Raw genomic sequence first — 11,974 nt, forward strand, 5'->3', positions numbered from 1 at the left:
TTAGGGATTTGAGGTATATGTTTGTAGCTTTTCTTTTGCCTCAGTTAATCATTTGATGGTGTTGTATTTCAAGTTGGGTCTGTTTATGTATGTGTGCGTTGGCCTTGGCTCTCCTTGAAGCTAACTTGTACTTCATTGATAACATCCTGGCAATAAATCTTTTCAGACTCAAACAACCTCCTCATGTTTCTCCATCTAATACTATGCTACTCCCCTTATCCCTAGATCAATTTGTGGATGTAACACTCAGATTGACTTATTAATTAAATAAGAGTAATCAAATCAACAAATCAAACTGACAAATGAGGGCCTCTTTGACTCAGAGTTGATTTCCAATTAATGGACAACGGGGTTATTCGTTAATTGGGAGATTGAATGTTCGATCCCCAGCTCCTCCAGTTTGCACTGCAGTGCCCTGGGAACGATACTGAACCCCGGGCTGCCCTCATTTGCATTGCATAAATGTTAGATTTTTTTTAAAGTGCTAGGGTGAATGAGGCACATAGTGGAAAGTGCTCTGAGTGTTCAAATACAGCAGAAGCTCTGTATACAGTGGTGTGAAAAACTGTTTTCCCTGTTCCTTTATTACAGGTATGTTCTCATTGCCCAAGCAGTATAAAGAACTCTTTATTTTTTTTCATTCACGGCAGCACTTGAGCAAATTTACGATAACTAAATGTTAAGTGGTAAGAGCCAAGAGGTTTTACTGCTGTCTGCAGAGAGAGGAGAGATGAGACACTTCACAGGGAGTCACTGAGGCGATGACTCCTTGTTCTCATCAGCTGTCTGGGAAGTCACCAAGAATTCTGTTTAGCACCCTTTAACACCGGAGGAGTGAAAGTATACCGAAAATATCCCTGCAGCAAATAGAAGCTGTGAAAGCTTGATTTTCTCAGGCTTTTGGTGTGAGTCATTCCAGTGAGGATTGTCCAAGTAACATTAAAAATGTGAATCTAGAGCCTCAAATGCTTAACTTTACTGTAAGTATTTTTTTTTATTAAATGACACTGATCTTTTATTCAGAGGTTTAGAAAAGCCATAGATTGACCTAATATGGGACAGCATCCTCATGGAAAGTGGAATGCCTGTTCTAATTTTAATCAATGTGAGGCCACAAAGGGGGGGACACACTCTGGTCCCAGTTTGAGTTCTTAGATGGTCTGTCTGGTCTTTGACTCCACCTGCTGGTTATCCATGGTGCCTGCTCTGCTATGTTTAGGGACCCTAGAAAGCATTTGCCTTAAGTGCATTAGCTGGAAAGCAATGATGAATCAGATATGGTAACATGAGTGAAAAGAGGGGTTTTAGTTCAAATGATATGCTGCTTCACCACTATGTGATAAAGCTGCAGATATCAAGGACACTAGACTAGTATTTAACTCAAATATAGTATACTGGATGTGTTTAATGACTCAGCAGGATACTGTCTTTATAATAAATTGAGTTACCTTATACAGTTCCTCAAACTTTACACACAGTGCACTAAAATCTAGGAATGCACCACATGTTCTTATTTTTTATTGGTTTATTCTGGCTTTAGCAACAGGGAAACAGCAAAAACACTATGAAAAAAATGAGAAAAATGTTTTAAAGGTCACATTATATGCCTGTTAACAATCAGAGTGACAGACCAGATAAACACTGGTCACAGTTTTCAGTAAATGCCATATGAGTAGAAGTTAGTAACTGACAACAGTGAAAAGCTAATGTGTCAGTCCAGACTTGAGCCTAGAGATATGAAAATTCAATCATCTATATATCTTCCATAGCTCACCCTTCTAATCTGATCAAAGTCAAAGGTTGAGAGTATAACTGTTTTTTACTGTACTGTGTGCTTAGAGCCACCCCTAATTTCTGTATATTTTACTAGGAAAATGGCAAATACTGTAGGTGCAGTGATTTATTGAACTATGTGCAAACATACATGGAAGAATAAACAGTACATACAGCACAAACAGAGTTTGTACAATTTTAACAACCGTGAAAGTGAAATTACGACCACTTTTTTCTTTCTTTCTTTTTTCTCAACCTAGCTCGAGCTCTTTTAAGAAACTTTCATCTAATTTCTTCAGTAGTCTTCAGGAATAGTTCTCCGTGTTTCTTGAAGGAAATTCAAAGCTCTTTTTTGGATGCTGGCTGCTTTTTGTTTCATTCTCTGTCAAGATGATCCCACAGTGCTCTGAGGAGGCCAGTTCACGACTGATACAATGTTGCGCTGTGTGTTTTTCTATCAAGGCATGCTTCTACTGCACTGGCAGTGTTTTGGGGACCACTGTCAGGCTGAAAAATGAAGCTGTGGCCAATCAGATGTTTTTCAGATGTTGCATGATGGATCAAACCCTGACAGTCATTTTCTGTGTACATAATTGACAATATCTCCAACACCACTAGCTGAAATGCAGCCCAAGCCATGACGCAGCCCCCACTGTGTTTAAGAGATGGCTGTAGATGTTTACTGTTACACATCTTTCCTGATCTACTCTGTACATATTGACAACAAGTTGAACAAAAAAAATCTAATTTGGATTCATCACTCCATTAGGCCAGTTGCCACTGATTTTCACTTAAGTTCTTGTTTAATTTGGCATACCTCAGCCTTTTCTCAAGGTTTAATGGCTTAATGACAGCCATCCTTCCACTGAAACCACGAATCAACTGATGGTCCAGATACATGTCTCAGATCCTGTGTCACGTCTTTCCTGGAGAATTTTCCTCCTTTCTTAACGTTATGACTTTCAGATTCTGTTTTGTGTTTTGGGCCTGCCAATTCTTTTGTCCTCCACTTGTCCAGTTGCCTTTAAAGGGACATGAAACGCTACACATATAAAGGTTAATTTACACCATTGAACCCTGCTCTCAAAAACTGACATAGAGTTAACACTCTCTGTGAAGCCAGATTTAAGAAATAAGTGCTTAACGTTTCAAAAAAACATGTTTAGCGCCATCTTCTGTCTGTAGGGAACGTGACGTCATGTCGTTGGTTGGTTGCGGCTGACTTACTTAATTTATATTAGATAACTAGGGACAGAATTGATTATTCAGAGGAAAATAACAATACTAAAACTAAAAATCTGTTTAAGGGGATCCCATTTGTGCTTCATTTATACATCCACTGAACCATCTCAAACTCTTAAAGTAAGCCTTTTCACTTTCATTTTTCATCATCAAAAGAAATGGGTTGCGTAATTTCCGACGAGTCCTGAAGGTAACACAGCTATAACTCTCGGCGGTCAGCTGACGATGAGCTGTCATGTGACGTTCATAGAGCGTGGCTGGGCAGAGTAGATCAAGCGGAGCGGGTAAACAACAGCGGTGTATTTCACCAAAACACAGCTCGGTGGTGTCCGTTTCCTGCTCGTCCCGGTCCATCCATCGTCCATCATGGCTTGGACAAAATACCAGCTGTTCCTCGCGGGACTAATGCTTACAACCGGCTCCATCAACACGCTGTCGGCCAAGTGAGTAGATTTAATTATGTTTTTCCCTACCGTGTCGTGTGTCTACAGTTACTGTAGCTGGAGCTTGGACCCAGGAACCGACCTGAACTACAGATTTAACATAAAATTTGAAGGGTGGTGGTGCACAGTTAATTGTTTAGAGAAGTTAATAAATGTAGTTCGTTTATTGCATTTTCTTACAGATTGTTAACGTAGAGCTACCCCGTTAGCTAGTAACAATAGCGTCTCGTTTCCTTGTTAGCTTGTAAGCGGCTAACATTAACATATTTATCAAGCTGTGAGTTTGAATTATAACTAGACTTTCCTGTTTTCATGTGAAACTAAACTGTGGGGGGACGGTGAGATCACTTATTTCCTTTCCAAGTAAAGGTCGGGCTTCTGTCTGCTTCAAAAAGGGGAATAAAAAGCAGTTCAACTCATTTAATTCATCGAGACATAAAAATAACGTCGTCACATAAAAATAACTTTGGTCTATTATGTCTTTGATTTACACGTGTTTCTTGCATTTGGTTCATGTTGTTTCAGCAGAAACTGCATGATACATATGATACACAGAAAACCTGCTGAGCAGCTGCACTCTCTGGTGTTTATTTAATTGTATTTTTCCTTGGGTGGTATGTAGTCTCTTTTGTATGTCTGTGAAGGTTCTCAGTCATCCAGGTCATCGTAGTCTAAGGAGCTTGGAAAGAAAACCGTCTGGACTTCTTTAAGTTGCTTGAAGCAACTTCAAGAACCTCAACCTCAAGCAACTTAAAGAAGTCCAGACACTTTTCTTTCCAAGCTCCTTAGAGTAGTCTCTTTTGGTTCCTGCTGATGACGTAAATAATTCATGATTCATTTGAAATACAGAGTATTAACATTACATTTGTTTTAAATAATACTAGATATCAGTACATTAACATTACAGTCAACTCTTGTAGAAAAACTTTTAGATGTGAGGTATCAGTATTTCACTTGCTTATCATCAGACAGACAGTGTTTATCACATGACAAAACCCGAAAGCATTTGAAAACAATGCAAATGCTTTATCTGCCACTGTAACCAAGGAGCACTGCAGCTGTGGCTTTATCACTAAATGTAGTTAAAACTAGACTATCATATATTTATATTTGCAACCTGCTATTGTTTTTGATCCTAGCTGGTTTTTAAAATATCAGAAAACAATAAAAAATGCTTCTTAAATATTTTAAAACTGCAAGATCTTTTAGTCTGTAGCCACATCAGCAAATGCCCAGCAACCCCCACCAAAAATAAATGTTTTTTAATATGTTATATGTTCATCCAGATGAAGCCCACAATCTGAAATCCACTGGTTTAGCGGGAAAGTTGTATATGTAAGTGTGGCTAGAGTTTTGACCTCCATACTGTGGAAGTGGTATAGAATGGAAAATTGTCCAGAAACCATAATTCTGCGTATTTTAGCTAAACATTTAGCAGCTGCTGTCTGCACTCTTGTTGTTGGTCTGATTTCCATCATTCAGCAGTCCATACGCTTTTCTATATTTAAAAAGAAAAACTGAATGCTGGATGATGGAAATCAATTTTCCTAATTTGATAATCAAAGTTGGGTTAATAAAGGTTTTATGTGACTTGAGAAGCTTTGTAAAAAATATCTACTACTGCTACTGAAAAGCAGCTCTCGACAGGATGCAAAGATTTATCTAAGAAATGCAACTGCATGACATTATTTGCTTTTGACTGTTTAGAGATCACTCTTCATTTTTAGATAACGTGTCCTCCTTGTCTGCTTAAACATTAAAACGTATACAGGAGATAAAAGTAATATGTCCACAGATTCAATTCAGCTTGTTTCAATTTTATTCATATAGCTCTAATCCACAACAACTCGAGATGTTGTCGTGATATTGTAAGGTACAGTTGATAAAATATTATAAAGAAACCCCAAAAATCAGACAACCCCCTATGATCAAGCACTTGGAAAATATGGGAAGTAAAAACTCCCTTTTAATAGGGAGAAAACTCGTAGTTCTTGGCTTGGGAGGGGAGCCATCTACTTCGACCAGTTGAGTGAGAGGGGAATGATGTAAAGAAAGCACAAGTGGGCCTGAAATCAAACCCTGTGGGACTCCACGTGCCACTGAGGACAAAGAGAACATTTGCTGAAACAGAAAACCTCGACTCTTTCAAATAAATCAACTTAATGTTGCAGTCTTTTTATCAGGACTGCCACAACCTGCTGAGTCACCCACTGGCTGCTAAATAATTAAATCACCAGATATATTTTTTGTCCAGTAAAGACAATTAACCAATTTATAGATGTCTTTAAATTGACCTTTTTGCTCAAAATCCAATCATAATTAACCATGTTTATCCCGAAACACTGAATAATTGCTGTAAAATTCTGTTTTATTTTAACAAATTAAAAAATAAATATTCATTTTTATAATTTTTGCTACATCCGGCATTTTTGTGTATTTTATTAATGGTGCTCGCAGTAGTATACTGTTTGTGTATGTCAATTTATTAGGGGGAAAAAATCACACTGAAGATGTTGGAAGTCATCATCAAAAACAGGTGTATCAAATATAACATACTTGGCGTCACGGGGTGAAATAAAAACGTGCACGTTTCAGAATCAGTGATTGTTGGTAATTTAGCTTAGGTGACTAGATTATCATAATGAGTGCTGACTGCATTTAGGATCTCTTTTGCTGTCATGATAGGAAGAGGTTTGTCATCTCAGTGAAACAAAAGATTCAGCTTTTTCAACTTCTCCAATATTCTGGGACATCAGCTCTCTGCTTCCTGACACGCACTTCTTTGTCCTTTTGTGGGTTTTGTCAGCTGAACACATCTCAGTTCTGCTGCTAATTGCAGTTTGTGTCAAACAAAACGGGTCATGTAGTGTTACTTAAGAGACAACTCGACAACTACCTGGTCAAATTTCACAACATTCACCTGAAACCAGCAGCATCTCTGTGCTGCCTCGCTGCCTTAAAAGCCCCACAACTCGGATCAGTTACAGCTCGGAGGATGATAGTTTTCGTGCAACTTCCATCTACCCACCATGTAAAGATATTTAATCCAAAGCACACCAACCTTAAATAACAGGAAAAGCAAGAGCAGATTTAGATGAGCAGACAGATCCACTCAAGTTTCCTTTGCGTATTGATGAGCTCAGAGTTTTCAAGAAAGTGCTGTGTCGTCACTTTTAAAGACCACAGTCCTGCTTCGCGCTGTCACCGGGACGCTCACATGCCAGTCATGCTGTCAGACAGTAAAAAAATAAAGGTTTATGCAGACTTAAGCACTCATTAACTTCACGAGTGAAAAGACACGTCATTCAATCATTCTGTCGCCGTTCTTCATGTCAGCAGGCAGTGAAACAAGTGACCTGTAGGTGAAGTGGAATTATTTCATCACCACATGTTCAAACCAAAACCTGGCATAATGTGAAGGAATACTAAACAAGAAAATGTATTTTTAATTTTCTCTTAAAAAACCCCTCTGTTTCTTATGTGTTATTTCTGACTATATATTTTATTGTTTTAAAAATCTATAATTAAGCTGTAATAATCATGTTTGGGGTTGTTTTTTTTTTTTTCTGTGGCAGATGGGCTGATATGTTCAATGCGAAGGGTTGCCAGGAGGAACCAGAGCGTCCATTCTCTCACCCATTTCTACAGGTATGGTAATAAACTCTTAGTGACAGCTGAGCTCAGCACTTTGATCTCAGTTAAAGTTTTTTCATAATGTCTTGGTTCTTATTTTAAATTAAAGAAAATCTTTCCAATTTGTATTTATTATAATAATAATAATAATAATAATAATAATAATAATAATAATAATAATAATAATAATAATAATAATGGATTGAATTTATATAGCGCTTTTCTAGGCACCCAAAGCGCTTTACAATTCCACTATTCATTCACTCTCACATTCACACACTGGTGGAGGCAGCTACAGTTGTAGCCACAGCTGCCCTGGGGCAGACTGACAGAAGCGAGGCTGCCATATCGCGTCATCGGCCCCTCTGGCCAACACCAGTAGACGGTAGGGTAAAGTGTCTTGCCCAAGGACACAACGACCAGGACAGAGAGAGCAGGGGGATCGAACCGGCAACCTTCCGGTTACAGATGAGCTTCCCAATCCCCTGAGCCACGGTCGCCCCCATATTAACATATTTATTTCATATATGCAGAGAAATTAAACATTTTAAATTGGTTTTTTTTTGTCTGTCAAGTGAAAAAGCTTCACCTACATGTCACAGCTGTATCTTTAAACTCAAAACCTCTTTGTGATTATGTAAGTCTCTAACAGTTTGCATGGAAGATGCCGACTTGTCTGCACACATTTGCAAACTGCGGTAGCGACACTATGAAAAGCATGATGCAAACTAAAAATGGACACTGCATCCTGAAATGCATCGGTTGCAGTGATAACATCTAAGTTTCTGGTTTGCATAGTAATTTTTCTGGTGTTAGTACAGCTCAGGCGAGTGTTTGCAGATGAGTTGTCTTCCATTCAAATGAAAGGCAACCGCTGTTTTTGGTGTAACATTCTCCTTCAGCTTCCAGAATCTGCTAACCAAGCACTTGGGGAATGTTGCAGACAGGTCTCTAGAGCTGTGCAACTGAGGCCTGACTTCATTTCACTGAACTTTTTACATTTTTGGTGGTTTTTCTTTGATAAAGAAACATGTCCATTCTTTTTGAGTGAATGAAGTGTAAACTAAGCGAACTGTTGCTGTTTTTTTGCTTGTTTTTTAAATCTAATGAAGAGGATTTACATTTTTATTCTTGTTTCGGTTCTGCTAAAACTCCAAAAGAAGGTGCCAGAAATGATCTCCATACAGAAAAACCCAGGTGTATGTTTTGGGAGGTCAAGCAAGTGAAAACTGCTGCAAACCTTTTAAGATTCATCAGAAAACTTTTGAAAACAGAAAGATACATCTGGATTAATACAGTAACTCGTGAGTGTCTTTAGTTTTCTTTGCGGAATAACTGGAATAATTCATTCTGTCTGTCTCTCTCACTGTCCAGGCGGTGGGGATGTTTCTGGGCGAGTTCTGCTGTCTCGCAGCTTTCTACATCTTAATTTGCCACGACAAACGTCGACCAGAACCCAGGGTAAATCGTGGCCAGAGCTTCAACCCCTTCCTCTTCTTCCCTCCTGCCATGTGCGACATGATGGCCACCTCCATCATGTATGTTGGTAAGTGTCCACAGAATCTTTTTACAGGTCACCAGACCCTTCTCTTCCGTCTTGTTAAAACCGTTTTGTTTCACAGCTCTCAACATGACGAGCGCCTCAAGTTTCCAGATGCTCCGTGGAGCTGTCATCATCTTCACCGGTCTACTTTCTGTGGCATTTTTGGGGCGTCGCCTGGCACCTAATCAGTGGATCGGCATTTTTATCACCATTCTGGGGCTGGTGATAGTGGGCCTGGCTGACTTCATCAGCGGAAACAAAGACAGCTCACACAAACTCAGTGATGTGATCACTGGTAAGATGTTTTGTTTTCTTTGGGGTCTTTTTTTTTTTTTTTTTTTTATTTTAAACTCTTGATATGGATCTGATTTGTTTATTTTGTTTGTTTGATATGATTGGATCGCAAAGTGTTTCAGTAAAAAAAACCCTCACAGTTTTGCTTTGTTTTTGTTTTTTGTCTGACTGCAGGAGATCTTCTGATCATCATGGCTCAGATCATTGTGTCAGTGCAGATGGTCCTCGAGGAAAAGTTTGTCTACACACATGACGTTCATCCCCTCCGAGCTGTTGGAACTGAAGGTACGACAGTTATAAGGAGCTTTGTCCAGCTTACAACATCAGATCTCTACTGCTGGAGATGAACTTTTTTAGAGTGGATGTGTATCCTCTCAAACCACAAACCTACAAAAACGATTACATTCCTGAATTCTCAGTATTTACTGAATGTCAATAATGAGATGGGCAAAGGTCTTATACCTCATACAAACATCTAGAATAGACCTATGTTGTCAGATGAAGGCAGTGTCAAAAGTAGGTCTGTGGTGTGCTGTTGCTGGTTTGTCAGCCGTGGAGAAGGGCGATGTTATAACATACAAAGAGCTGAGTGCTAAAAACAATCAAGTGTCTGTGCTGTTCATGCTGGGGGTTTTTTCTGTTTTGCGGTTCTTCCGTTCCCGGTGAACTCTGCATTCAGCAGATCCATACGTCATCTGCACAGTTGGGATTTTGGAGGACTGCACAGGAGTACCTGTGTCGTGGGTTTAAAAAAAAAAAAAAAAAAGTCTTCGCTCACTGTCCTGACAGAGACGTGCACACAGACCTAACCTTTGTGGGACCGTAACTTATATTTCAGAAACTCAGCTACACAACAGGCAGTGTGGCCTAACCTAGCATTTATACTGCTGTGTAATGTATCATTTGTTACAATTTAGCACAAGTGCTGCATCAGATTTGAGACCACAAAGTTGTTTTAATATTTTTAAGCTTTCACCTGTTAAAAATTACAAGGAAAGGTTCTTTTTGCAATCTTGTTACACATGTAACAGTGCATTATGTATTTTTTAACAGACCCTTTTTAAGAGTTTAGAGGGCACAAACTTCATACATGGTTACACAGCAGCATTAATCAATATTTTTACATAAATAGTGGATAACAATATATTTCTTCTACTGTGAATTGTTTCAGGCACAGTATGAAAAGCAGTTTATCACCAGATCCTGCTTTTCTCAGATTGGCGCACGTTAGCGTGTTTAAACTCATTGTTTTGGCTTTACACTTACATTTCTTTTTCAAAATATTTGTTTCCAGGTTTCTTTGGCTTCTTTGTCCTGTCGCTGCTGCTCATCCCCATGTACTTCATCCCTGTTGGAAACTTCGCCAACAACCCTCGGCACGTCCTGGAGGACGCGCTGGATGCCTTCTGTCAGATCGGCCACCAGCCTCTCATCTTGCTGGCTCTGCTCGGCAACACAGTCAGCATCGCCTTTTTCAACTTTGCGGGGATCAGCGTAACTAAAGAGATCAGCGCCACCACCCGTATGGTGCTGGACAGCCTGCGTACGCTGGTCATCTGGGTGGTGAGCTTGGCATTGGGCTGGGAGCACTTTCACGGACTGCAGGTTTTGGGCTTCTTGGTGCTGCTGGTGGGTACCGCGCTCTACAACGGACTGCACCGCCCCCTGCTGGCCAGAATACCGTGCTGCGCTAGGTTCGCGAACGAAGAGGAGGGCGGCTCTGGAGAAAGAGAGAGACTGCTGAATGACGGTCAGGTGCAGACTGGTGACAACAGCTAAAACTTGGGGACACACTCGGCACAGACAGAGTCCCGGTTTAGTGGACGGTCTGCCAGAGACACTGGTGTCAGTTTACTTTAAAAAAATCAGGTGTTCACATCTCAGATTTAAACTGGTACACAATGCTGTAACAGGTGAGAGTGTGAAAAGCATATTAAAAATAAAAATGTTGACATTTTGTAGAAAAATATGCTTGTTTCTTTTCAAGATTAAGCTGAGATGATTAATACTTCTAGAACAGGAGGAAACGCTGGTTCTGTCCAATCCCAACTTCCAAGCTGAGAAACTGTCTTGTATATAACTTCCATAGTTACACAACATCATGACATCTGCTTCTGTCTTATTAATCTCCTCATCTAACATTCTGTAAGACACTGAACATGTTTATTTTACAAAGTGTGCAATTTTTCAATCAACGCGGCCAGTGCTTAGGAAGAGTGGCCTGAGATAGATTTTAAGGGATTATTTTAATTTTTTTATAACTGTTATATAAAAACAATTAAAAGCCAATGTCAGCATTTTTTCCCGACCCTTTTAAATATGTTTGTCTTTGAAAATGGAACTTTCAGTGCCAAAACGCTAAGCCACATCTTCATCCAAAATATACTGTCAGCATCACTTTGACTTTTTTGAAGAATGACGGACCACGCTCATGTGTCTCATTTCTTTTTTTTGCCACTCATAGTGTTTTATAATTTTGCTGACTGCGCAGTTTGATTGCGACAAAATGATTCACACCCTTGTGACGACACTACAGAGGCATTAGTTTAACATATCCTTCGTAATCAAACTGCATGCCCGTTCTCCTCACCTCACTTTAGTTCTTTTCTGAATTTTGAATTTAAAAGAAGTGTCTTTATGTTCCTCTCTTAGTTTTATTTGTACTGATGGAGATGTCAAGACTGTACAATCGATTTGTATTCTGTATTGTAAATCCACTTCTCTGTTTAGTTATCCAAGGTGCTGACTGTAATGTTCAGTAAAAGAAAAAGGGAACTATTATCAATTCACGCTTTTATTCACAGGCAGCCGCCTTTCTGATGTGAAGGTTCGCTACTTTTCTTTTAATCAGTTGAAGTCAGACTGTGGGCTTGAGGCACAGACTCTTATGTCCAACATGGATGTTAATAAAATCACCGCGTGAAGCCTCAAACTGAGTGTTTTGGGTGTCGCTATGTCGATGTTGTGAAAGTGGATGTGATGAGCGGGAAGTGAATCCAACTGAGGGGGGGGGAAAAAGAAGCTAATAATAAATAAACTTTTTTTT

The 11,974-nt window shown here is 39.4% G+C and overlaps 1 protein-coding gene across 1 annotated transcript; it reads left to right on the forward strand.

Moving 5' to 3' along the window:
• The first annotated feature begins 3,242 nt into the window (after positions 1-3,242).
• On the forward strand, positions 3,243-10,882 carry slc35f6 (solute carrier family 35 member F6). Its single transcript, XM_086264586.1, has 6 exons — positions 3,243-3,458; positions 7,034-7,106; positions 8,466-8,637; positions 8,714-8,929; positions 9,103-9,213; positions 10,223-10,882. Exons 1-6 carry the CDS (start codon positions 3,382-3,384, stop codon positions 10,705-10,707), a joined length of 1,134 nt encoding a protein of 377 aa, XP_086120712.1. The 5' UTR covers positions 3,243-3,381; the 3' UTR covers positions 10,708-10,882.
• The last annotated feature ends 1,092 nt before the right edge of the window (positions 10,883-11,974 follow it).

The sequence above is a fragment of the Aulonocara sp. 'chitande type north' Nkhata Bay genome, linkage group LG15 (genome assembly GCF_057382095.1).
Source record: "Aulonocara sp. 'chitande type north' Nkhata Bay isolate Kocher_YH1m ecotype deep benthic linkage group LG15, A_spYH_male_GT1.1, whole genome shotgun sequence".
In the NCBI taxonomy this organism is placed as follows: Eukaryota; Metazoa; Chordata; class Actinopteri; order Cichliformes; family Cichlidae; genus Aulonocara; species Aulonocara sp. 'chitande type north' Nkhata Bay.